The 26,935-nt window shown below is 39.7% G+C and overlaps 2 protein-coding genes across 4 annotated transcripts; one reads left to right on the top strand and one right to left on the bottom strand.

Moving 5' to 3' along the window:
* The first annotated feature begins 316 nt into the window (after window positions 1–316).
* Tnpo (transportin 1) lies at window positions 317–18,641 on the top strand. Of its 3 annotated transcripts, none has more exons than XM_074101890.1 (16): window positions 318–506; window positions 773–1,105; window positions 3,264–3,479; window positions 4,427–4,549; window positions 4,873–4,968; window positions 6,223–6,406; window positions 6,783–7,000; window positions 7,988–8,197; window positions 9,420–9,731; window positions 9,807–9,914; window positions 9,983–10,165; window positions 10,515–10,686; window positions 10,803–10,898; window positions 11,817–11,892; window positions 13,585–13,887; window positions 14,791–18,641. In XM_074101890.1, exons 1-15 carry the CDS (start codon window positions 402–404, stop codon window positions 13,865–13,867), a joined length of 2,715 nt encoding a protein of 904 aa, XP_073957991.1. In that variant the 5' UTR covers window positions 318–401; the 3' UTR covers window positions 13,868–13,887; window positions 14,791–18,641. The 3 variants fall into 3 exon arrangements, with proteins under 3 accessions (XP_073957993.1, XP_073957991.1, XP_073957992.1); XM_074101891.1 differs by having other exon boundaries at window positions 319–506; window positions 9,983–10,156; XM_074101892.1 differs by lacking the exons at window positions 11,817–11,892; window positions 14,791–18,641 and having other exon boundaries at window positions 317–506; window positions 13,585–13,739.
* A 104-nt stretch (window positions 18,642–18,745) lies between these two features.
* On the bottom strand, window positions 18,746–26,334 carry dmrt11E (doublesex-Mab related 11E). The gene is made up of 3 exons (XM_074101893.1): window positions 25,768–26,334; window positions 24,294–24,435; window positions 18,746–20,959 (listed from the first exon to the last, which is right to left on the bottom strand). The coding sequence occupies exons 1-3, from the start codon at window positions 25,942–25,944 to the stop codon at window positions 20,742–20,744; spliced, it is 537 nt and encodes a 178-aa protein (XP_073957994.1). The 5' UTR covers window positions 25,945–26,334; the 3' UTR covers window positions 18,746–20,741.
* Between the last annotated feature and the right edge of the window lie 601 nt (window positions 26,335–26,935).

The following is a 26,935-nucleotide window of genomic DNA, read 5'->3' as shown; positions in this document are numbered from 1 at the left end:
GATAATGTTAATAGAAAAGCCTTGTTTAAATACACCAGTGAAATCCATCAGTTTATTTGCTTACCATATTTTTAAATAATACCAGGTAAGTGCATTTCAGAGTGAAGGAAAATAAAAATGTTTTTATCTTTTATTGATGCTTGTAAAGAAACGTAATCAGCTCAAGTTTTCCGCTTTAATTGTTTCTTGGGACATTTCCGTTATAATTACTTCTTTGCAATTCAACAGTGAAATCAAAATTTACCTTATTTGATTTCTTGAACATAGAAAAAAATAAGTTTGCGCGTCGTCACAAATAAAATCGATAATCATTTTTTTCATCTGGCAAGTCGTCAAATTTTTGGCATGGTTGATCTTTACGGGACCGAGTGAGTGAAATAAAACCGATTTGTGGAATTATTATGAAAATGGAGTGGAAACCTGAACAAGACGGACTAAGACAAATATTAACACTTCTCAAGGAGTCACAATCACCCGTTACAGCAACACAAAGGGCTGTTCAACAAGTATCCTTTTTATTTTAATGAGTACCATGTCGATGCTCATAACGGCGTGCTTATTTTTTGTATCTGTAACCGCTTAACTCTTTATCAAATTTATATACTCGCGAGACCTCTCGGTTTTTTGTTTCAATATAACACATATTTCGTGTCTAACCTATGATTGCAGTAGAGGCGTCTCAAAAGCTTCATCATAAATCGATTTTTCCGACATGACAGTCATTGACAGCATTCGATTTGTACAATAATTTTCTTGACCCTTTATCACCCAGAAATTGGAAGAATTGAACAAGTATCCCGACTTCAACAACTATTTGATCTTCGTTTTAACTAAATTAGTAACAGAAGAAGAGCCTACAAGGTCACTCAGTGGGTTGATTTTGAAAAACAATGTGAAGGCACACTATAATAGCTTTTTCCCCGAGGTAGCTGAATTTATCAAGCGAGAATGTCTGTCTGCGGTGGGAGACCCGTCTCCTTTGATCCGTGCGACTGTAGGTATCATCATCACCACCATCGCGAGCAAGGGTGAACTCACCTCTTGGCCTGAACTCCTGCCTGCATTGTGTAACATGCTTGATTCACAGGACTACAATGTCTGTGAGGTAAGAATCTAATTAGTCTGATGCTGGGCAAATAAATATTCAGCGTTTTTGCAGCATTTTTTTTTGTCATTAGTGTCTGCAGGTGTTATTAAAAGAAGTAATTGCCAGGATTGTTCTTTTATGAAAATTTAAGACGATACCAATGCTGAATTTAGCATGATTAAAATTTTTGCAAGTTGTCTCCATTGTCTATATTAATAATTTCGTCAAGGGGTACAGTAGACTCAAACAAAATGCACATCAAATTGAAGAGCGTAAAAAATTAGCCAATCCAAGTCGACAACTTGTAGGCGGAAAGTTCGGATTATCAAGTATTTTCAATATACACTTTAATAAATTACTAAGTATATAATGGCGTTGCGAAGTAAACATGTCAAAGTCATCACATCAAAGTGGCGTTAGTGTCACATCATCACATGTCACAGGTGTCACAGGTTTGCATTTCGTTCTCCATTGTGACCTCTTAAAGGCCCCACACACGGTACGATTCGTCGATTTTCATCAGATCGATCGTACAGACAAATTGTACCGTATATGGGGCCCTTTAGGTCTAATTTCTTTGATTATGAGACAGAGACATCATACGTAGTCGATCCAAAAGTTCTGTCACTGGCACATTATTTTTTAATTTAGAACATGATTTTAAGAAAATTTGATTGAATTCCATTTTTGAATGTTTGTCAATTATTGTAAAACAATAAACAGTCATTCGCTGCAATTTCTCACGATGGAGTGGACATTGAAAGAAAACCGAATAGCTGTTTTAGCATTGCACCGCTGTGGGCATTCGCCAAGTACCATTTTCAAGTTGCTCCAAAATTTAAATATAACGCTTAGGTTTGTGTACCATACTATTGATAGGTACAATGAAGTCTCCAGTGTTGAGGACAAGAAAAGAATTGGCCGGCCTTGCTCCGTACAAACACCAGCAGTGATCAAAGCGATCAAGGCGCGCATAGCAAGAAATCCTGTCCGAAAACAGAAGTTGATGGCTTTGCAGATGGGTGTCAGTAGAAAAACCGTCAAAAAGGTTTTAAACGAAGATCTTAGTCTACGAGCATACAAAAAATAGAGTGGGCACTTACTTAATGCCCGTCTAAACACAATAAGGCTTAAAAGATCCCGGAAGTTGTTAAAGCGGTACGCGAAAAATAGACACCCTGATATACTCTTTACAGTCGAAAAGATTTTCGATATTGAAGAGAAGTACAATAAACAGAATGATAGTGTACGCTAGGAGCTCTGAAGAGTATTCTCTGATCTTATTATGGGCCAACTGAGGTTCATTTTTGCGAAAAAGGGGTCAAAATCAGTGCGAAAGTGTACCAAGAGACGGTTTTGGATAAGCATGTCAAAGATCTACACGCTATTTTCAGGACATAATTTTGTGTTCCAGCAGGATTCTTCACCAGTACATAAAGCTAAGACCACTCAAGCCTTGCCAAGCTTGCTTGCAAGGCCTTGGTTTGACCGTCAAAAAATCGACTTTATAAGACATGAATATTGGCCTTCCTCCAGTCCGGCCCTTAATCCTCTGGACTATAAAATTTGGCAGGTCTTAAAGGGGAAGGTCTGTGCTATACCCCATAAAAATTTGGAGAGCCTGAAGTCATCTTTTCTTTAAGATAAGCAGTCGCTGAAATAGACATGAAAATGGTGCGTGCTGCGATAGACGACTGGCCAGATTAAGGGCCTGTATTAAAAACAATGGAAGTCATTTTGAATAATTTTAAGTAATTTTAATTCTTTATTAAATGTACTTTAAATTGGTATATAATTTATTAAAAACTGATTGGTACTTTACTTTTGTTTTTATCATTATTTTCATTTGTGACAGAACTTTGGGACCAACTACGTAGTTATTTGGGCAAATAAGATTTAGGAGAAAAATCTACTGGTGAAATATCGATTCGTAGGTTAGCCGTTAAATTGTTTGTGATAATATTAAGGCTGGGAATATACGTTTTACTGGCAAACAATTTTTTCAAACATATTATTATGAGTCTACATTTTACCCGAGCGAAGCCGGGTTTTAATCTAGTTCTATAATAAATGTGGGATGCTAATGATGTTTGACCGCGCGGTCAAAATGCTTGAATATTTACCCTGCCATTTACGGTTTGGCTGTGTTATATTCTAATTTTATCTATTTCCACAGGGCGCCTTTGGGGCACTACAAAAAATATGTGAAGATACTGCTGAGCTTCTTGACAGTGATGCATTAAATAGACCATTGAATGTCTTAATTCCAAAATTCCTTCAGTTTTTTAAACATTCTTCTCCAAAAATCAGATGTCATGCCATTGCTTGCGTGAACTATTTCATCATGGGCAGGACACAGGCATTGATGGCTCACATAGACTCATTTATTGAAGTAAGTACAGATTTAACTTAAATAATCTTGAATGGTAAAGTTTAGTGACACTTAAAGACCAACATATATGTCACCCCCATGCTAAAGTCGCGAATCTGATATTTGGGAAAAAAAAATTTTGAACCCAAGGTGTTGATTATTGTGTTCAAAATCTTATTTATTTTTGCTAAATAGCAGATTCGCGACTTTAGCATGGGGGTGACGAATTATCTATAGGTATAATATTGTCACCAAAAATTGTTTTTATTAATTTATTACTTGTTTATTATAATTTGGATTATTATGTCAACTTTGTATTAAGCTGATATTATCTCAATTGGTCTAACTAAATAAATAAATGTTAATATGTAGCTAAATGTTGATGTAGTAAATAAACTTTGTTAATAATAATAATAATAAGCTTTGTTTATTGCCAAAAAAAAGTTGATTTTACATATAAATTGTTAGTAGGATTATTGTTTTTGTAGTGGATCCCTTATGGGTAGAAGCCTCCTCTTCCATCATTTTCCATCTTTCTCTTTGCTGGGCGGTGTTAATCCAGTTTGTTCCTGCAATCTTTATTATGTCATCAGACAGTGACTTTTTTATTAAAATATAAATTTCTAAAATAATTCAGAATATTAAAAAAGGTATAGTTGAATGAATATCTTGGGATTACAAAGGCATATCCATGTTTAGATAATGGTCATCAATCCCACAAAATAAACCTTTTGTAATCTCTACTAATAAGAAAGGAGGTAGCTATTATTAGCTATATAGAAGTGCAATAGGCTATTCTATAAGTTATAATGCTATAAGTTATATGCTTAGGGTTATTCTATAATATTATGTAGATAAGTCTCTTGCAGTGTTTGGTTTAAAATTTCATCAAATTGTATGGATGAACATTGTTTTGAATGGCCAGTTTTTATTTAAATAATACTCTTATAGTGGCTTTTATTTTCCAGAACTTATTCCATTTAGCAGCTGATGAAGATCCAGATGTGCGGAAAAATGTCTGCCATGCGCTGGTGTTGCTCTTAGAAGTACGACTGGATAGGCTGATACCCCAGCTGCCTAACATCATTGAGGTGAACTTAATGACATTTATCAATACAACCTTGCCTTTTATGTGCTACCAAATATTTTTTCAGTATTGTTTATGGTGCTTCCCAAGATATGATGCCCTAAGCAATTGCTCAATTTGTTTTTGGGCTAATCCGAAACTGTCTCTATGTGAGCTGTTAATATTACAAGATTATGTACTTTTCTCTATTATTTATCACTAATTATAACACTAACATTACCCATAAAAGTGAGATAGGACTGATTTTTTCAGGAGGGAAATCAAATTGTAACAATAAAATGTAATACTGCTTGTCTATTGTTTAAATAAAATCTTCTCCCTGTTTAGTACATGCTGGTTCGGACACAAGACCCTGAAGAAGGCGTGGCCTTGGAAGCCTGCGAATTCTGGCTGTCCCTTGCCGAGCAAAATGTCTGTAGAGAGGTGAGTGTTCCTTTATTATTATAACTTGAATCGAACATGTAATTTCTGCTTAAGTGTAAGTGTACAAAAGCAGATTTGATAACCTACCCTCTCTTGGTTTGTAGCAACTTGTCGCAGACAGATGACTTCAAAAGATTTTTGTGTGTCCTGACTACAGTCCAACACATGTCCTACTGAACATTACTAACTGCATCAATAAGAGCGGGTACACAATGGGCGCTCGGCGCTGCGTTGAGCGCGCGTTGAAAGCTTACACACACCAATGCGTACTTGCTCTTGGCAAACCGGCTTTTTTATGAGCGAGTACACATTGGTCGCTTTCAAACGCGCGCTTTGCCGACGCGCGTTTTGAGAACCAGGAGTTCTGTTGATGTGTACGCATGCAATGCAAGCCCGCGCTTCTGGTCAAGCCAAGCGTGCGTCAAACGCGCGTTCACACATTTCCGCACGAACGCGCGTTGCGTGGACTTCAGCCTCTTCGAGATACAGGCGCCGCAATTTTGCCTTACATTTGATCGCGCGCTTTCGTGTAGAGTAGACGCAAGTTGTGAAAATGGAGGGTCGAAAATTTTGATACTGATAACGCTCGCCGAACGCCGTGCTGAGCGCGGCGTGTGTACGCTACCAACGCGCGCTCTACGTAGCGCCGAGCGCCCAATGTGTACCCACTGCGGGTAAGAGCGATATTATAAATGCGAAAGTGTGTGTGTTTGTAAGTCTGTGTCTTTGTATGTTTGTACGTCTTTCACGTCGAAACGGAGCGACGGATACGAATCCACGTGATTTTCGGCATAGAGATACATAGTTTATGGGCCCGAGACAGGGGTTGGACACTGCAGTTTAGGTACGTTCGGCCGGCACGCCTAATCATTGCTGAACGCGTCGCGCGTGATTGTGTAGGTACGTAGGTACCTACTTATTTTATTTTGCAACAATCGAGACTTCGAGACGATATAATCCGTACCGTTTTAAGGGACGCCGCGTTGCGGCGATGTGGCACTCTGCGTTATTTAAGCACACCGTCGACGCGCGTTTGTATCGATACAAACGCGATACTCACCCGAGTTATATGGCCGCTCTATGGAATGAAAAATGCGCTGGCAACGCGCGTTCCTAAAATACGCCACCACGACGCGTTTAAAAAAAAACGGTCTGCATTAGATATTATTACATTGACAAAAAAGACATTGTCTAATAAAAAGACATGGTCTTTTTTGTCAATGGTTATGAATGTTGTGTCTGTTTGTCTGTCAGGTCCTAGGCCCCCGGCTGCCGGCTCTGTTGCCGGTATTGGTGCGCGGTATGCGGTACTCGGAGATGGACGTGATCCTGTTGCGCGGCGACCGCGACGATGACGCCGACGACGCCGAGCCTGACCGCGAGTCCGACATACGACCGCGCTTCCACAAGCCTCGCTCGCACACCATCAAACACAACGGTATGTTTTACAATTAAAGCAAATGTCGTGTACCTATATTGTAGCTACCTGTATTGTATATACTTATAGGTACCTACCTATATCGGACCTACCTAGTCCGGAAATAACTTGCGTGATGATATTGACATTACTTGTTTATTGTTGTTTACCTTCTATTTGCGTTTGCCATACTATTTACTAAAGTATGAAAAAGTTTAAAGTTTATTCTTTTCTCTAATTTAGTATTTTATTTAATAAATACTTAGTCGCAGAAAACGTATATGCAACATTGTATAAGTAAGTAAAAAAAAGTTTGTGGTGTCTTCTTCTTGCAATGTTTGCTACGCTCACATCGTAACTCACGCCACTCGCCATAATTATTGCCGTATCTGTTTAGCGGGAGCCGGCGACAGCAACATGTCTGGCGGCGGTGATTCCGAGGACGAGGACGAGGGCGGCGCCGACGCCGACGACGGCTCCCTCTCCGACTGGAACCTGCGCAAGTGCAGCGCGGCCGCCCTGGACGTGCTGGCCAATGTGTTCGGCGCGGACCTGCTGCCCGTGTTGTTCCCCATACTAAAAGAGACGCTGTTCCACGACGACTGGGTCATCAAGGTTGGTGACAGACACTATTCATCGGCCCGGATAATGCCGACCTGATATTTCGTATACACGCCCATAGAAATTCGTGTCAGTTTGACATGAGTTTATATCGGCGTATCACGAAAAATCGGGTCGATATTATCCGGGCCGGTAAATAGTGTCAACCATCAAGGTTGGAGGCTACACTGATGCTAAGAGCCTACGCTAGTTGATGCGGGTTGCACGGAGAGGGTGGACGGCTATTGAAAAATAGTAGGAGCAGCGCTAACCACACGCGATGGATTTTACCTGTAAAACGCACCCGCACCAGCTAGCGTAGGCGCTAAGCGACAGCGGAATTCCTGTTCCGTCTGGTTTAGGCACGGTTGCGTCGTGATGCAAGTCTAATCTTTTTTTTTTTTTTTGCGATGTGAAAATGCTTTATGCATACTTCCGTGGAAAGTTATGTGGGACTCTCTGAACTTAGCATACCCACTAAAAACACATCGGCGTTTCTCCACTCTGCCGTTATGGGAGCGCCATGGGATCGCGGACATTCTACCATGACGCTCCCCGGTGGCCCCAGTTCTATGCGCTGGGGGAACCGCGCCAAAGAGAAGGGTCATAAACGCATTGACCCTCCTCCTGCCCGCTGAATCTAAGCTGACTCATTGAAATATGATCCCAACGCCAACCACATCCCCTTTAATGGAAGTTTTCAATAAGAATAATAAAATGAGCACATTGATTTTAACATGATAATAAAACATGCTTTCAAATGAGATACATACTGATGATAAGGTGTTACTAAAATATATTATTTTAAACTAGGTTATTTACTTGTCATATATATTAGGTAGTTTCAACAAGGAACTGAGCCATCCCAGTGAAGTTCTCAATCCGCACAGGGCCTGTGTGGGAACTACGGCCCAAGCCCTCTCATTCTAAGAGGTGGCCTGTGCCTTGCAGTGAGACGTACGCCGAGATGATGAAGATGATGATTTAAATTATTTTTTTCAGGAGAGTGGCATTCTGGCGCTGGGCGCGGTGGCGGATGGGTGCATGGGCGGCATGGTCCCGCACCTGCCCGACCTGGTGCCTTACCTGGTGTGCTGCCTGGCGGAACGCAAGGCGCTTGTGCGCGCCATCACCTGCTGGACGCTGTCGCGCTACTCGCACTGGGTCGTCAGCCAGTCGCACGACTTGTACCTGCGACCCGTTATGACCGAGGTGAGGCATGCTAACTTACCTACCTCCAGGCATTGGCGTGCAGTGACTCAATTCCGGGGTAGGCAGCTGCTAGTTTGTGCCTGCAGCAGCATACCAGCTCATGGTAGCAGAGTGTTCCCTACCCTCAATGCACGCCCAAGCCTGCAATATTGGGCGCAAATTTGTTAATGAGGGCTATCGCGAATGAATTCGCCGCTAGGGGCGCTAGTTTAGCGTGAGGTCTCCGAAATGTCAATCTCATAGTTTTGGGTGAGCTACGCGGGTTTATTTATAATTAGAATAATTTTGTGAATATTTTGCATTACCTGAAATTAATTATGGCAATTATGCGTTACGGGGCAATGAATGTCTGTGTTTTGAGACAGTTTTGTCCTCCCTTTTTTCCGAACAAAACGGGACTAAGCAGCACTGTGGTTGCTGGATATTTTTATGGTACGGTTTTAAGGTGTATTAAATATGATTTTAATCTAAACTTTGTTTTAACGCCCGTAATAACAGACTCTGAAAGCCACACTTAAAAACCTCACGCAACAGTGCGCCATCTAGTGAGACAAAAAACGATAGCCCTCATTGGGTCAATCAACTTTTTCTTGTACCTCATTGCCATGGTTACGTCTCCAGAGTTACTTATTTAAAGTATTTTTTTATGGGGAACAAATCCACTAAAAGTAAGTTGTGACAGTTTTAAGGCAATTCCTTCATGGTTCATCTCGTAAGCATACGAATAGTATACATTGCAAACATTTATCTAACAAAGTGCAACCACTGATGTCTCCTGAGTTACAGGACAGAATTGTTGTTGTGTTGTGTGTTGTTACACTAAAAAGTTGATTGACCCAATTAATGAAGTTAGCATCTCAAGTAACAGATCAACATCTAAGTTAACCTTTAAAAATGAACTTGTTAACTTCTTTTAACTTTCATCAAGTGGTGATTAAGCAGTTACGACTAAGTTATTGAAAACAACTATGTAAGCTCCAGGGAGTTGGGGAAGTGCTGCCGGGTTTTATAACCGGTGAGAGTCCGGCGCTGTCTGGGGCCTCCTTCCGAATCGTCCATAATCGATTTTTCCCGACTGCATGCCGTCTTCTCCTAAAAAGCACCTCATGTAAAATTAAAAAAAAAAAAAACTGGTAAACAAAAGCAAGGGCCAAGTGTCTTTAGCCCTTAAGGCGACCCAAGCCCAAAAAAAAACAATGTAAAGAAAAACTTTGTTTTCCAGCTTTTGAAACGCGTCCTGGACAACAATAAGCGCGTGCAGGAAGCGGCTTGCTCCGCCTTCGCAACCCTCGAGGAAGAGGCGTGCACGGAACTCGTCCCCTACCTTGGCTACATCCTACAAACCCTCGTCTACGCCTTCAGCAAATACCAGCACAAAAACCTGCTAATATTATACGACGCCATCGGCACGCTTGCCGATTCTGTTGGACACCATTTGAACAAACCAGAGTACATCAATCTCCTGATGCCGCCGCTCATTAACAAATGGAATGTGCTGAAGGATGAAGACAAAGACCTGTTTCCCTTGCTAGAGGTTTGTTATCCACTGTATTTTGCGCTTTTTGGTATCAAATTAAACTAATATTTATAATTGTTTTTAAACTTTCAGTGTTTATCATCAGTGGCCACAGCCTTACAGTCAGGGTTCTTACCCTACTGCGAACCCGTTTTCAGGAGATGCGTATCTTTAATAGAACAGACTTTGAATCAGAACATCGTAAGTGACATTTTGAAGAATCTATATTCAATATAAATACCTTTGCTTACTTTAGCTGTTTATTTCAGGCTAACAGTCAAAGCCCAGAGCAGTTTGAAGCGCCAGATAAAGATTTCATGATTGTAGCGTTGGATCTCCTGAGTGGTTTGGCCGAGGGCTTGGATGGGCACATAGACCACTTGGTCCTAAACTCTAACCTCATGCAACTGCTCTACCAATGCATGCAGGATCCGATGCCCGAGGTATATCTTGTATGTAACTTATGCTTTTTATTTGTCTTGGGACACTGAGCATAGGGCAATAATTCTTAAAGGTAATTAATTGTGCCCCAGGACTTTACGCAATGATTTAAATTATTTCTATTATATGTATTTTTCACATCGAAACTGTATCATTCTACCATTATAATTAATTTAGTTGGTGACGTAGTTATTGCATCGCATATTAAAGTTGCTAGTGATCAGTTTCATTTATTTAACATAATCTTATCTGATTTTTAAGTAATTTTCTCATTTATTACTCTACTAACCACTTCATGGGTGATGGGTTTAATTGGTTATCTCTGCTTGGCACTATTACTGAGTTCCCGGTTCGCCGTAGGTTCGTCAGTCCTCGTTCGCGCTGCTCGGAGACTTGACCAAGGCGTGTTTCCAACACGTGCACCCCTACATACCAGAATTCCTGCCCATACTCGGAATGAACCTCAATCCTGAACTTATATCCGTTTGCAATAATGCTACATGGGCTATCGGGGAAATTAGTATCAAATTAGGTAAGTCCTCAAGTTCTTTCATTGTTCCGATTATTGTTAGGATTTAAAAATCCGGCGGACTTTTTATGAATAAATAAAATAGTTGATTTATTTTAATGTTCTCTAACGTGTTACAGGAGCGGAAACATCAAAATATATTCCACTTGTACTAAACCATTTAGTTGATATTATCAATAGGCCTAACACACCGAAAACGCTCTTGGAAAACACAGGTGAGTAACGTTTTACAGTTCACGCTAATTGTATTAAATTATGTAAAAAAATAAAGTTGAATTCTAAACTAGAAGTCAATGATGTTGACTAACGTATTTTGCAGTATGAGACATTACATGGTGGCAGATGTGCTATGCTGTGAATATTTGGACTGTGTATTTCGCGTCACTGCTTCATATTAATTTCCCATAACGTTCATGAAATCATCTTCCTTTCTTGTTCATGTTACTGTGATAGTGGTTTCTGCCAACACTTGAGAATGTTACGCTTATTTGGAGTTTTTTTGGCAGGACACACTGTACCAACTTTACTGAATGCTCCCTAACTGTTTACTAAAGTGTTATGTTCGCAATTTACCCAGTTTTATTTAAATTGTATGTTACATATAAATATTATTATATTATATTTATCAAATATAATGTATTGTGAATAACTTATCAACAATTTTATACTTAAGAAAATATCTTTTACAAATTATTGGCTAGCGGCAAAAGTGACGCATGGATGACTCTGCATAGCCTAAAATGTTATTCGCTGAGCCCTTCGCTTATTACTTTTGGTTTGGGGGGTGATGTAAATAGTGTAATCACAGAAGTAGTGCCAAACACTAAAGTGTGCCTAGCTTGGAAAGATGGCCTGGCATCAAGAAGACAGTCTAGAATAGAATCTATTTTTAAACAAATGGTTCGATTAATACCTACCACAGCTAAGTGTACTGGGCCATCTTTTAATCTGAAAAGCAAATAGGTATTTAATTTATAGATTTACTAGTATAAAATTGTTTCACGTTTTTTCTATTTGTGACACCGATTTGTTGCTGTTGGATTATGTAATTTAAGTATGTTTTGAATGGTTTGTTGATTTGTTTTCTTGGTTTTGTTCTCGGTATGTCGTGTCGTGACTCGTGGCGCGTGTAGCGATTACTATCGGTCGGCTAGGTTATGTGTGCCCACACGACGTCGCACCCGTATTACATCAATTTGTACGCCAGTGGTCTGTAGTATTTTTTTTATTATTACTTTATATTATTATTACGATTACGTTAAATATTAAATAAGTTATTAATCCCATATTATTTCGATTGTGGATGGTGTTTGTTCATAGCTTGTTACTTACTGTATTCTTTTAAACGATTTTTAACTTTAACAATATGTTGTTCTGATTTATGTTGAAGCAGGCATGATACTAACGAACTTACCGGTTGTAAGGCAACACTTGAGATCTCACTGAGTTTGGGGTGGTATTTGTTTCTTATTTTCAGTGCTGTACTTTATGTGTTGAACACCATCCGCTTTCTAAAATATATAAACAGCTAATATTCTATCGCCCGATGCTGCAAGACAAACAAACGTTCGAGAACTTAGATAATATTTTTTTATCTTGCAACTGATGCAGATGAATTGAACATTCCTTTAATTTTTCATATATTTTGATTGTCTTGCCGTATGGAATTTTCATAAACCAGTTTCATAAAGATATTGTTTTGTGTGTAAGTCACTTTCATTATTATACTTCACTTCGAAATTAACAGCATTATAGAACATTAGTACCGTGTTTCTTTAGAACTGATCGCTTTATCGATTCTTGCCACACACAATTACCGGATTGGTTGATATTTCGAACTGTCACGTACAGTGCTATGCTAAGAGAGAGAGTTTATTTGAAAAGATCTTTAGATATTTTGTAATTTATTTGCAATGAGTGTTCATGATTGTACTACTTCCCATACCTATTTAAAATATCAGGTTATGGTTTCCTACTAAACGCTATTCGTAGCGCCTAAAGTCAGCGTGAACGATTGTTTATTTTTCGTCTATTTACTGTTATAAAACGTCGTTGTTCTAAACGTGTTTCTGTCTTGCAAAAAGAAAGAAAAGAGCATAGCCGTGTTTGCATGGAAAAGCGGCCCTTTCACCAAACGTTCACTGTATTTTTTTAATAAGAGCCCTCATGACAAGTATTATTTCTTGTAAGTTTCAGCTTCCTATCTTTGTTATTTTCTGAGATATGTTTTTTTTTACTTTTCACAAAAAATATTTTTTTTCGTCATTGGCTAATGCGAGCTACGTAATCTTTTAGTACAGTAATTTATGTATAGAGACTAACATATTCTTTAAATAATATTTTATTTTTCCAGTAAAAAAAAAACGGATAAATGTAGGAAATAAAACTTCAGTATTTTTTTCTTGCTTTCTGGAAGAGCGACACCAACAGTTTTTTGTTAGGTAATTGTTTATATAAAGGCCGACAATATATATTTTTTTCAAAATAATGCAGTTGGTACTTCATACTAGAAAATGGAAAAATAAAGGATATGGATATGGTGTACCCATACAAGATAATTTAGTCGCAAAAGAGATTATGCACATTGCAACCTCTTTATCATTTACGTTATAGGTACTGGCAGGCAAAATTTAAAGATAGGAAGCTAAAACTTACAGGAAATAATACTTGTCATGAGGGCTCTTATTAAAAAAATTACAGTGAACGTTTGGTGAAAGGGCCGCTTTTCCATGCAAACACGGCTACGCTCTTTAAACAAAATGTTGTCGATGACATAGACCGCAACGAATATCGTTGACCGTGGGACTAATACCTAAATCACTCTTAGCCAAAATCGAAATATCAGCTACGATCAAGTATAGCTAGTCAAAATTTTGTGTTGCAACGATAATTTACGCTCAGGTGTTCGTCGTTGCGGAACATCCGAGACAACGACGAGAAGGATTCAGCATTCCGCGGCATCTGTCAGATGATCCAAGTCAACCCGGGTGGGGTGGTGCCGGACTTCATGTTTTTCTGCGACGCGGTGGCATCGTGGTCAAACCCTAAGGACGACTTGAAGGAGATGTTCACAAAGATCCTGCACGGCTTCAAGAACCAAGTGGGCGAGGAGAACTGGCGCCGCTTCACTGACCAGTTCCCCGTGCAGCTCAGCGCTAGGCTCACGGCCATGTGCGGAATATAGACCAGCCGCCGACGCATATGGTGAGTAACAGTAACTGATACACGGTTAGGCTGCGTTCATATACGGCGGGAATCGCGCGGTTTTAGCACAGTCTCTTTCTCAAACAATACTCTGAAAAGAGACGGTGCGCTCAAAACCGCGCAATTCCTGCCGTGTCTGAACGCAGCCTTAAGGGTCACCGCTAAGACGCGCGGGTGCGCGACTCGAGCGCCCATTGCATATCATCTAAAAGAGCAGCGCTGCGTACGGGTCTTCAAACATCCATCGACGTGGAATCGGCTTAGTCGACCAAAAAACGCTTTATGTCCACGCAATAAGCAAAGAAACGTATTCCCGTCGGTAAATGTCGTTTCGCGTCGGCCGAGCCAATCGACACCTTTTTCGCTCTTATTACGTGTACATCAAAGAGTTTTTTGATCGGCAAAAGCCGATTCCGCTTTGATAGGTTTGGGGAGACCCTAACGCAGGTCTCTGCTCTATTGAAACAACACGCCGCGCGTGCGCCTGCGCCGTGCACCTGCGCGAGTTAGCGGAGGCCCTAATTACATTGGACAGTGTTTGCACTGGACTTTGATCTACCTAACCGTGGACATGACGCATACAACTGCTGCACGAAATTAAGCTTATATTACGGCCATATCCCGTAGAAAATATGTCATATGGTGGTCTTTTGTTAAACAAAACCTCTGTATTGCCTATCCTAGGAAAAGTTCTGACAGAGATTATTCAATACCATTGATTAGTTTTTGCACCGGAAATTAACTTTAAAATTCAGGTTATCACGAAAATGTTAAACATACTGTGACTAGAACAATTTTTCCATTTTATACGTAAAGGTATATCGAAGATTTTCATTAGCCATTCAGTAACAACTGTCCACCGAGTTAACAATAAAATGTAACTATGTATGTGTGTTGTTGCAGGGGAACCAATGTCAACACGGGTCGGGACGACATTGCGGGTGGCTGCGCACGCGCCCCCGGAGCATAGGGACGCGCCGCCACGCACCTCGCCGCCGCCGCCGGCGACACGCGACGCCTCGCTCATTGTGCCAACTGACCGCAACACCACAAGACTACTTACTCTACACGATATTATACCGCCATGTGTCTGACACATGAAAATTCAAACTTAATTTATCTCATTGTACCTGAATAATTTCACCTTCGTTACACAGGTTCGATGGCGTTGCCGTTTCTCGCCTGTCGGGCCTCGCAACGTGGTGGGTGGGTGGAGAGGTGTGTTGTATATGGGGTGCTAGGCTTACTGTTTTCGTACCGTGTAATAGTAAATGTCGCACGTTGCATGCTTACGTGCCATTACGTTAACGGAAAATGTTCACTCATTGGGAGATCCGTAGTATTTACTCACCAGATTGTCTCATCTAGATAGATGTGGTTTGAAATATTGCATGAACATTAGTAGTAGTTTATAGCCTCTAATTCTAAAGATGATGGGATAATTATTGTAATTTCTAATAATTTATATGGTTTCATGAATTATTTCAATTCCATTTGAAATTTGTTACGAATCATTTGCAAGTTTTTGCAGAATAACAGTATTTGACGATTCAAAGAGTAAATTTAATTTTGAAATATATTTGTAGAGTCTGTACTCATCGGATCTATGTATGTTGCAGTCTCGCCTTACGTGTAATCGTTGTCAGAGATCGATTATATGTTGAGAATGCTTGTAATGTACTATCTGTACCAATGACCCTCGCTTTTGTACAAATCAATCGGGATCAGCACGGCAAGTAGCGTATTTTCGTCTATGTTAATTTTCAGATAGCCTTTGTAAGTATAATTAGTTGATCGGTTTGAGGTTAGGTCGACTGAAGCCATTCGCTGCTCAAAAAAAACTGATTGCACTAATTGTATTGAGTTAGAACTTACTAACTATAAAATGAAAAGGATGCTTATTCAAATCGGTTCACGAAAAATAAATACATAACTCCGTCATTATATTTTGCTTACTTTTGTCATTATACCGTTTATTTTTGAAATAATTTGTCTGTTTTCGGTACAACGTTCAACATCATGTGGTAGTGTTAAAATTTATGTGTTAACATTAACTATTTTAATACATATTATAAATTACAAGACTTAGTGAAATCGAGAATTTATGTCAACTGTGATTTGTGACTGGTTTATTTTGACTAATATTTGTGTACGATTATATGTCTGTGTCAATGTAGATATGATATACGGCTTTGATAGAGTTTATGACTGCTAGATTTCTGCTATATAATATACCAAATAGTATTTTTACGTTGTATATTATTGTTTTAATGGATTTGCTTGTTCGAGTTGCCCTGGATGGTTTCCACGATATCGCCCGTGACGGCAGGCCCCGGCGCCCCCGTGTCCCCCCGCCGCCACCCCCTAACCACCGGCGTAACCAGAGGCGGCCGCCCTGTTACGTGTATGTCCCCTGACACCGAGCATTCATAACTAGAGTCGCTACACCATTTTGAATCACTGTCTCTATCAAATTATTTGGGATTTACAACTTATTCAAGCAGCCTTCCTGAAATTAGAAAATTGACGTCGCAATATCACGAAAAAAAATTGTTATTATCTTTTGGGGAGAGAGAGAGAGAGAGACATTTATTTACAAACTTTTCAACAAAGGTCACAATGACCGGGATTGAGATAGTGTGGTTTACAATTCAAATAGTCTTACTTTAAAATGAATGGAATCACGATTCACGGATAAGTTCCAGATTTTGCAAACAAAATATTGTTTTATCTGTTATGCTGGTCGACAGAATGACGTGGCTGTTACAAGCCAGCCAAATTTGAATGCCGTGAACATTGACCAATCGGAGCCCAGCGTCGTCCATTGTAAAATTAACAGAGAGGCATTAGGCTCGCATCTACGCGTATGGTGACTTTACAAATGTATGCTCGGTGTCCGCAAACAACTAGGGCACACTCAAATGACTTGATGCATGATATAAATTACTATTTATGTGTATATGAAATTAAAATTATTATTATGTATATGTAAATACACGATACGATGTATATTATTATTATTGTATGCAAGTAAAATTGTTATTTTTGTTTTTTAAAAGCTGAAAAGTCTGACTTTAAAACACTTGTTATATAATCCATTAGTTTTTGTTTTCAGATGTATCGGGGATCTGAAATTTGATAGTTGTAATAATTATTAGTGTATTATTGTCGCGATCGAAGCGGTTAATGCGCAAAGAAATATAGGGTATTTCGGGGTAGAGAAAATTATAACATTCCGAAGGAATTAAAATTGTATTATTTTGGGCATCGCGATGCCACAAATTAATCTTTGGAATTCACTTTTTCAGTGTCGTATATTATTTTTGTTGCATGTACTAAATTATATATTTAAGTGTCCTCCAGTGATTCCCTCGGTCCCTCGTCCCCGCCAGTTCCTATCCCGAGTCCTTTCTAGTCCCTGTCCTGTCTGTGCCAACGAAGCCCGGCGCGCGAGCGCCAGTGGCTGTGAATCGCCACTAGGAGTTGCAAATCAGTAGCGTCATTCACATCTCGGTACCCGTAGGAACATAAATTACAGTAAAAACCGCTGCCTCACACTTAAATTTGAAGAACATTGTTTATTTTTAAGTGGAATACATTTCTATCAATGTTACGGGTGACCTCGTAAATTATTATTAAGGTTAGTAGATTTTATCGTCGAGAACTTTATTGTAGTAGTTTGTTTTATTATTTTCTAAAAAGAAACCGTGATAATAGTTGGTAAAGAGATTGTATGCATGTGTGTGTGAGCGAGCGGCATTCGTAAGGCACTCCTTTCCTCGGGGCATAGGTATTATAATACATAGTCGTATCGTACGGACGAACGTTTGTGATGCATTGTCGATAGATATATTTTATAAGTTGTTTGCGACGCATATAGTTACATATTACGTTGTGCATTGTATCATGTGTATGTAACGTATTATATTATGTAATATGTATTTGTATTTTATAATGTTATTTATTGAAAGCAATAGGTAATCGTCTTGTCGAAATTCATTCATCAACATAAAAACTATAATTTATAAAAAAGTATCTATACAACTTTCTCTATACATGTATCATTTGTCTATTGAGAACAAAATGTATATAATTATTTTTACTTTCCACGATGGTTGCATTTCGCCGACTTGATTATTTTCCATGTAAGTATGTGTATCTATTGTATGAACACTCACATTATGTTCTCGGTCGTTTTGATTTTTTTATATTTATTTTATTTCTTCATTGTTGGATTATAACTAGAAACATCTTACCACAAAATATTGTTCATTCGATACTAATCATTGTAAAAGAAACTTTATAGATCAACTTTTTGATATAAATGCAATATTGGTACTGGTAAATTATTAAATTACTTAAATCATCAAATTAAAATTTTTGAATTGCAACAATATTCATAATTTTTTGCAATTCTATTTACATCAATTTGTTGTATGTCTTGTAAATGAAGTGAGTACAGAAATATAATTATAACTTTGATTATATATAACAGTTATTTCATAAGTGTAGTTTGGAAGGCCTTAATAAGGGCACATTCGTTTAATAATTTAAAGACTAACTCATAAAAATTCAAGTATAATTTAATTGCCACTTTATCTGTCTGTACTCGCTTTATCTCCGTATCAGAATTTTCGTGTCAGCAACAGTGCAGTTTATCTTTAAGTTCTGGTTGTAATACAAAGACCTCAATATAGACAGACATATTTTACCATAAAATTCGTTAAATAAAGCACTCATTGTTCGGAAAAGTATTATATTTTTTATTTTTAATATCTTATATTCAGAGCCTCTATAATACAATCGACTTTATGCCTAATACCAAAGAAGTTCATTTATACGAGGTAAAGATCCACCAATAGGAAAACTGCGGTGAGCACGGTTAAGAAAAGAATACTTAACCATTGGTTGTTTTTTCCTCTTTTAGTTTTGGTGGATGGTGCAGCCTTTAGTTAGTATTCACATTAGGTACACCGTGAAAAATAATTATAACAAAAATTAGGAAATACAAATTTAAACATTCTTAGGGGCTGTTTCACCATCCATTGATTAGTGTTAACTGACGGTGAAATTTGATGCCGTCCCTATTTGTTTTGTTCGAATAGACGGAGACGGCATCACATTTAACCGTCAGTTAGCACTAATCAATGGATGGTGAAACAGCCCCTAAGTATATTAAAAATGCATTTTTAACCGACTTCAAAAAAGGAGGAGGTTCTATGTTCCAATGTTTGTATTTTTTTTTATTTATGTTAACCGATTACTCAGTCAATTGTGGACCGATTTTCAAAATTCTTTTTTTATTCGAAAGAGTACTCTTCTGAGGTGGTCCCATTGTCACCAAATCAAGATCTGATGAAGGGAAATCGAGGGCAAACCTCAAAATTTATAGGCACACCTATGGCGATTTTGGCATTTTTAGCATTTACATTCAGAAAGTATCACTTGGTAAACTGGACCTGATGAAGAAGACCGTAGATGGCCAATGGCACTCGTCAAAGCTAAGTAATGCTCGCGCGTCTATGAACGATCATGATTACTATACCTAGATAGGCGACTAAAAAGAAGCTTTAAGTTAATGATTCTTTCGAACTGATCGGATGCTGAAGCCGGAAGGTAGGCAACGGAACTCTGTTATAAAACAACGTAACTAAGCCGTGTTTGGAATCGTTGTGAGATGTACTTTGGCTACAAATCACTAAAAATTGAGAAATAAAGAATTTTTTTAACAAAAAAGTAAAACAGACTCCATAAACATAAAAAAAAAAAATGGAACCGACTACAAAACTCTTGAAAATATTTTTCTAGGTAGGTACCTACTAGCTCGAAGTCGGAGTGATTGAAACCCATAGTATGTAGGTGAGGTAGACGACTATTGTTACACTCCTGCTGGCTCGTGCTGAGGCACCGACTTCGAGCTAGTAGGTATGTACCTATCTAGAAAAATATTTTCAAGACTTCAAGAGTTTTGTAGTCGGTTCCATTTTTTGTTATTTTTTTATGTTTTTGGAGTCTGTTTTACTATTTTGTTAAAAAAAAAATGTAAAAACAATTAGGTACAAAATAATTTATAGTATAATGAATTTGATATTTACTATTTAGCAAACGATTCAAATGAGGGCGCCACTTTTTTCGTAACTCTATTTTCAGGATTCCGTAGCTAAAATGGCAAAAACGGAACCCTTAGGTATAGTTTCGCCATGTCTGTCTGTTCGCGGCTTTGCTCAGGGACTATCAATGCTAAAAAGCTGTAATTTTGCACGAATATATATGTAAACTATGCCGGCAAAATGGTACAATAAAAAAATCCATTTTTTTTATTTAGAGTATCTCCCATAGACTTAGTGGGGGTGATTTTTTTTTCTCATCCCACCTTGTAGTGTGGGGTATCGTTGGATAGGTCTTTTAAAACCATTACGGGGTTGTTAAAAAATTCAGGATGGTAGTAAGTATATTAAACTTACAAGGAAAGCTATAACGGTTAAGTTTTCTTGAGAATTATTAGTAGTTTCCCCACATTTCTGGCGGATGCAGTCATATTATTGTACATCTATTTAACTTACAAGAAGAACCACGAAGAGCAATTACTTACATACAACCAATGGAGTCGTTTTACAATGATCCGCATGAACATTACAACAATAGCTAAAAAGTGATATGTCAAAAGTCTATTTTTTTGACGAAAGTTACATATACCTACTGCCGGAGGGCCTATGGCGTGCATTGCGAGTAGGCAACGCAAGTGCTGCCTACCCTGGAATTGACTCACTGCACGCCAATGAGAACTCATTGTAAAATGACTACCAAAGATTGGTACAAAATAGGCCTACGAATAAACTCAACGAAATCCACTTTTATTGAACACCAATAATGGACTCTATAGAGAAGGATATTTTCGGTCGCTGCGGTTGCGTCGGCAGTGGCGCGTAGTTGGTAAGTAGTGCGGCGAGCAGGTGGCGGCAGAAGATAGCGGCGGGCGGCGCCGGCGCGCCGCGCTCCAGCTCCGCGTCGGCGAAGGCCCGTCGGCGGCGCACGCGCTCGCTCCACGCCGGGTCGCTATCCGGGTGGAGATCTGTTTGCGGAAATAATCGTCAGCTACGACAAGACTTGAGATACGCAAATTACCTTGTACAGTCACCTGCATTATTATCTGCCACAGCGGACCGGGCAAAAATATCTGACGTCCTGCCCTAGAAATAGAGTGGTATCAGATATTTATGCACGCTTTCTTGTGTCCGATATTGGTGCTGGTGACTGTACCGATGTTCCATAAATGTGTATGGAAAATCTGAAAGCGGCCAGGCGAAAGTTACATTTGTTTGAATTAACAAGGTGCTCTATATAATATAGTGCCAGCCATCCACGAAGACGCGTGGTTTTGACAAAATTAGACATTCAGACTATCATGACATTGCAATAAGAACCACGGCACGCGTCATCGTGAATTACTACCTATAGTGGTTTATAATAGGTAAGATACACGGATCACACACGTATTAATAGCCAGGTGTGGTCGACATGTTTTGAATCAACTCGTGATTCCTTCTCAACAAGAGTTTCGAATCGACAGCCAGCCGTGAACCCCGTTCTACCTCTCTTAACAAAGAATCACGGATTGGTTCGGAATACGTCGGGGTATCTACATCGACTTAACTTTTTTTGACCGACTTCGAAAAAGGAACAGCAGGGTTACTACGAAACTCGAAGTTCGTGTCGTGCGGTCCCTCTGACACTTACACTTACTTATTTAATACGAGAGCGAGAGGGACCGCACGACACGAACTTCGAGTTTCGAGTTTCGTAGTAGCCCTGCTAGTTATCAATTCGGTAGAGTTGTTTTTTTTTTACAATTATAGTGAGGGGCCACACACGCTATACAACAGGGGTAGCCAATTTGATTAGACCAAAGATCTACTGTTTACTGACGAAACCCTGTGCGATCAACCAATTACTTACTTCTTGAAATCTTAAATGAAACAGCATAGTTCAGTATTTATCGCGATTGACCGGTTGGCCACCCCTACTATACAAAGTAAGTATGTACATACTTTTGAACATGAAAGTACCGTGAGACTCACTCATATTAAATGTTATTATAACGGATAACTCGGTTTAAGACGTGAGTTATCCGTTATAATAACATTTAATATGTACATACTAAAAGAAACTAACCAGAATGCATCTAAAAAATCTTTTCCTTTCAACATTACCATGCTATACCTCCCTCCCATGAGTTGAAATTCATGCAACAGTAGCAGAGTGGCGACTTTGAAACAAATAACTCATTCAAAAATATATATATATGTTTTGGCACCCGCGGAGCTATCATTCAACGAAACGGAAAGACATGTTTACAGTCAACATACGTAACGCGACACCCCGACAAAGAGCCGCCTCCGCACTCACTTGTAAAACAATCTTCACAATTTTTTAAAGCCCATAAAAATAGTTGAAAGAGATTTTAGGTTTTTTCTAATAGACAGTGAAATGTTACCGAGTGTTGGATGACAGCTTTTGTTCTGTAATGAAGCGGGGACATTTTACGCGCCGCTCAAGTTTTTATTGAGCTACGGTGCTCTATTTTTAATTGTTGAAGAGTATCTTTTTACACATCTTAACACCAGCAACTTTTAGTAGATAATAAAATATTTGAACACATCACACTGTTTAATACTTAGGTTAGATGCCAATTGTGCACAAAGGCACCGCCAGAATTAGATACTTTCGAAGATCTAAGGTTTGTTCGCTAACACTAACGCAGATCGTTTTGTTCTTCAATTGCCTACACGATGCTTACAACTGCCTATAAATGTTTTTACTGTTATACCAGTTATGCTGAAAAATTTAATTAAATAGGTAGGTAGGTAACTAAATAAGTAAGATTAGGTAAGTATGCCTCGAGGCACAGGTATGTATGAGTCAAAATAGTCACGAAAGTCACAATAGTGATGAAATGATATTTGACACGAAACCCATCAGTTTTTATTTCGTAAGAAATAGGAAAGTAAAGAAAACATATGCCGGGTGTTAAAATTTTTTCACTATCGGTGTCCATTCTGTTTCTAGCAGGCCACCGGCCTTAGTCGTACCTACAGAGAAGCTCTACGCCTTTCAAAATATACAATTTTAACTCGCTCCATGCTCCAAAGTAAATATTTGTTCAGCTAATTCGCATTTAGCGTTTCACGGGTGAGAAACGAAACACTCGACAGTGTCGAGTCGCTTACAACAATAACAACGGGAAAGTGCTCCACGCGAGACACCCCGCTTCTAAAGATGCACAAACTTTTAATTTTAAATAACTAAGTGGCGGTCATGTTTCGTCAGCGAGCACAATAAAATAAGCTTAAATTATAACTAATTTATATATACAGCTGAAAAACCGATTCGCGTAGGGGAGACCGAGGAGAGTTGTGGCAGAGGAGAGTAGTGACAACGTCGATTTTTTGGAGCTTATTAACTGCGCGCAATAGCGAGGCCGGCAACCCCACGTTCCGGCCGAGCTTGTTTAATGTTTTTCTCAAACATGACATGAAATAAAATAAAAAAACAAGAAATCAAGCATGGCGGGACGCTAGTCTGGTCGCCCTGTTGCGTGCGCGCGTGTCGCGCTGGCTGCTGGCGCGGCGGCTGCGGAGCGCGTTGAAACAAAAGACGGTCGCATTGCCGGCCAGCGGCCTGCAAAGTTGCATGAAATCTCTTTGCTGGCCGCTAGAGTGAACGCGGGCAGGCAGGCGAGCCGCAGCGCCTGCAGCGCGATACTTCTCAGCCTATTATTTGTAACACAACGTCAATATTTCATGTCATGTTTGAGAAAAGCTTTTTTTCTCAAACATGACATGAAATATTGAGGCCTGGAAGTAGGTATCGCGCTGCAGGCGCTGCTGCTCGGCTGCCGGCGCGCGGTAACTCTAGCGGCCTGCAAAGAGATTTCATACAAATTTCACGCCCTCGGCCGGCAATGCGACCGTCTTTTGTTTCAACGCGAGCTGCGCTGCGGCACGGCGCGCGCCTGCCACCAGCACCGCCGCCCATAGCTGCCGCGCCAGCAGCCACACAACACAACACGGCGACGAGACTAGCGTCCCGCCAGCTTCATTTCTTATTATTTTTTTATTTTATTTCATGTCATGTTTGGGAAAACCACTATACAAGCCTCAGCCGGAACGCGGGGTTGCCGGCCTCTACAGTAATGTACTATTATTTCCTCGCAGTGATCGTGAAAAGCACAATTTTTATCTCGGTCAAAAGTGCAATAGATGAACTCGTATTATGGATGGCCTCCCCTTCGGGTCGGCCTTCAAACTAACTCGTTCATCTATTGCTTACTTTCGAGCCTCTACAACAATGTACCAATTCTATCGGCTTTTGCCGATTCAGCGTCGATAGATGTGCGTGCAACTAACCGTATTGCGGCAATGGCAGCGCCCGCGACATTTGCATGCAGCGCAGGCGCGCGCGGTAGGCGCGCTTGCGAGCGGCCAGAGCGGCCGCCTCGCCGCCCCGCGCCTCGCCGCTGCCCGCGCCTTGCTGCCGCCGCAGTGCAACCTACAAACATCATCAACGTCATAGACCTTGATTAAGGCTTTCCGCGGACGCAGCGGCCTCCGCACGGACTCGATTAACTCACAACGATTAACTTCATAGAAGTTTTTCTGAACTTTTCATCAACGCTGTTCTTGAAATATTGAACTTTAAAATGGAAATATCGGGGGTTTTCCACTTTTCTAAGTTAGTTTATGTACTTAATTTATCGTTTTTTTTTTTAGTTTACATTTCATACTTAGGGGCATGGGCATATAATATGAGTAACGGCGCTGCCTCCTCTAGCTGATATACGGTGCTGAGCACTTGACACACATTATAATCTACATCTTATATAGACCCGGAGACGGGACATTTATCCAATAAGACGCCCAGGTATTTAATGTTTATCGGCCCTTGTGATTTGCGGACAGTTGCAAGAGAAACGCACATTGTTGCAGGTATGGGCTTTAAGAGCAATATGAAAGTATGGCGTGGTGTATTTCGTGAATGGCTACTCGACGATATTAGCTGTGCAAAAATTAACCTGGAACAAATGGTTGAATTGTTTATTTTTTATTAATGTATTCGCGTTGGTATGGCGGGCTGTAAGCCACACCGGAGAAGTATAGCATTACGCTACCACCTAGGTACATCTTCTTTTATCGACTATCGGAAAATACAATCATTTTTGTGGAACAAATCGTTCGACACTCGTTATTTATCTTACACGTTCGATTAACGCCCAAGCGATTGGGCTGCCGGTACCAGCGCTATGACCGTCATTTTCTTTTTTGTAATTCCGTAATTAGACCCCTGAAGAACCGACATACTGGTACAAATCGTCTAAAATTTTGTGTCACCATCTCCCGGTCTAATAGCGCACTGTAACGGCAAAGCAATCCGGCGCCGCACTACCGTTTCACGTTTCTATTCTACGCCGCGCCGTGGTGATGTGGCTAGGCCCTTAGTAGATAATAATCAAAGAGAAATTGCAGCGCAGTCCCGTTTACATTTTGTTTATTGCCCTTTATTAACTAGTTCTATGCTATGAAACAAACCAAATTTAACCAAACGAAATTAGAACAACTTTTCCATTGTAAGCCTAAGGGTCTCCCCACATCAAGCCGATTCCACCTCCATAGCTTTGGAGAGACCCTAATTTAATGTTCTCCGCAGAGGTTCGTCAAGCTGTCTGAGGAATCCACACAAAACAGCCGAGATGCAGCCGAGTAACTATAGGTACCTACCTTACTTAGGCAGAATCTGCGTTTATTGATCTACCATATAAGTTAAAGGGCTTTACGAAACGTTTTAAAAATTTAAAGCAGGTAATTTATTAGTACCTACACTTACCTGAGCAGCCATGACCCTCTGTCTTTCCAGCACTAGCAGACAGCCTGGGCAGCGGCAGTCGCGCCAGCGGCACAGCCTCTTGTGCCCCTTCAGGCATGAAATAACTCCGTGGTTCCGGCAACGCGCACACTTCGGCGTACGCAGCGCCTTCCTACCACTATCCACTTCATCACTCATTCTTACGCACAATTTTTAAAACACTGAAAACAATACACAAGTCATCGCGCTGTAATATCTTTTCAGGGATTGACGGATGTAAAGCCAGATTCAAGTTTAAAACGCGCGGCGGCCGGGATTGCCCCGCCTTCTTGCGCCCGCCATTGGTCCAGCCAAGTGGGCGGTAACGATACGCAACCTTCGCTACTATTTTTTTTTCTTGGGTTGATACATTTATTTTGTTGGGAAAATATTCGTTTTGTAACTAGTTAAGATGTTATGCACATGCTACTTTTTTCATAAATTGCTGCGACATGCTGTGTATTTAAGGTTCTACATCATATCTATTAGTATAAATGAGGTAATATATCGTTATCGTAGTACAGTACCTATAACGTAACTATGTACCTATATTACAGGCATGTTGTATTATAAGAAATCTGAAACATTTGTAAAAGTATGTAAGCGATACTCAATCTCGGCCTGAAGATTGCCAATTATCTCTCTTATTTCAGTCGCCGCTGTCCACTGCGACACTATCGATTACCATCTAGATAAAGTTTCATTTTTCTATGTCTAATTTGTTATTTTATTGTAAATTTCTATTGTTCGTATGGTGGACGAAGAAAAAGATTTTTGCTTAGCTGGTTCCGCATATTTCATATTATATATCCATATATACCCATCATATTTAATATTAATTATGAATGAAAGATGTTCTTAATTGCAGTTATTAAACAGCAGGTCTCGCTGCAGAGCAGCACTTATTCCATTTGCATTAGTTGATCGTGAATCATATCATTGTTGTACCAACCAGTATTTAACACATAAATGTATAGGTACTAATTTAACTTAACTGACCTCATTTAAAGACCCGCAAACTATATTCATGCTTAGAAGGCAAGTCGACTGTATTTCACCCGCATACGCTTGGAAATGCAACAATAACAACAAAAGTCCTTATAAAATATAGAAGACAATCGTTCCTGTGTTTTCAGTGAGACACGCTTGC

Source organism: Choristoneura fumiferana, chromosome 18, assembly GCF_025370935.1.
Source record: "Choristoneura fumiferana chromosome 18, NRCan_CFum_1, whole genome shotgun sequence".
In the NCBI taxonomy this organism is placed as follows: domain Eukaryota; kingdom Metazoa; phylum Arthropoda; class Insecta; order Lepidoptera; family Tortricidae; genus Choristoneura; species Choristoneura fumiferana.
The sequence above is the reverse complement of the archived record's forward strand: the minus strand, read 5'-3'. Positions and strand labels throughout refer to the sequence as shown.

Bases quoted from the DNA above. Each gene is read 5' to 3' on its own strand.
- Tnpo (XM_074101890.1), top strand. From the start codon at position 402: ATGAAAATGGAGTGGAAACCTGAACAAGACGGACTAAGACAAATATTA. The intron at 507-772 runs GTATCCTTTTTA...TTTATCACCCAG, and splicing joins CACAAAGGGCTGTTCAACAA to AAATTGGAAGAATTGAACAA. The intron at 6,407-6,782 runs GTATGTTTTACA...GTATCTGTTTAG, and splicing joins GCACACCATCAAACACAACG to CGGGAGCCGGCGACAGCAAC.
- dmrt11E (XM_074101893.1), bottom strand. From the start codon at position 25,944: ATGAGTGATGAAGTGGATAGTGGTAGGAAGGCGCTGCGTACGCCGAAG. The intron at 24,436-25,767 runs GTAAGTGTAGGT...TGATGTTTGTAG, and splicing joins AGAGGGTCATGGCTGCTCAG to GTTGCACTGCGGCGGCAGCA. The intron at 20,960-24,293 runs GTTAGTTGCACG...TTCCGCAAACAG, and splicing joins GCTGCCATTGCCGCAATACG to ATCTCCACCCGGATAGCGAC.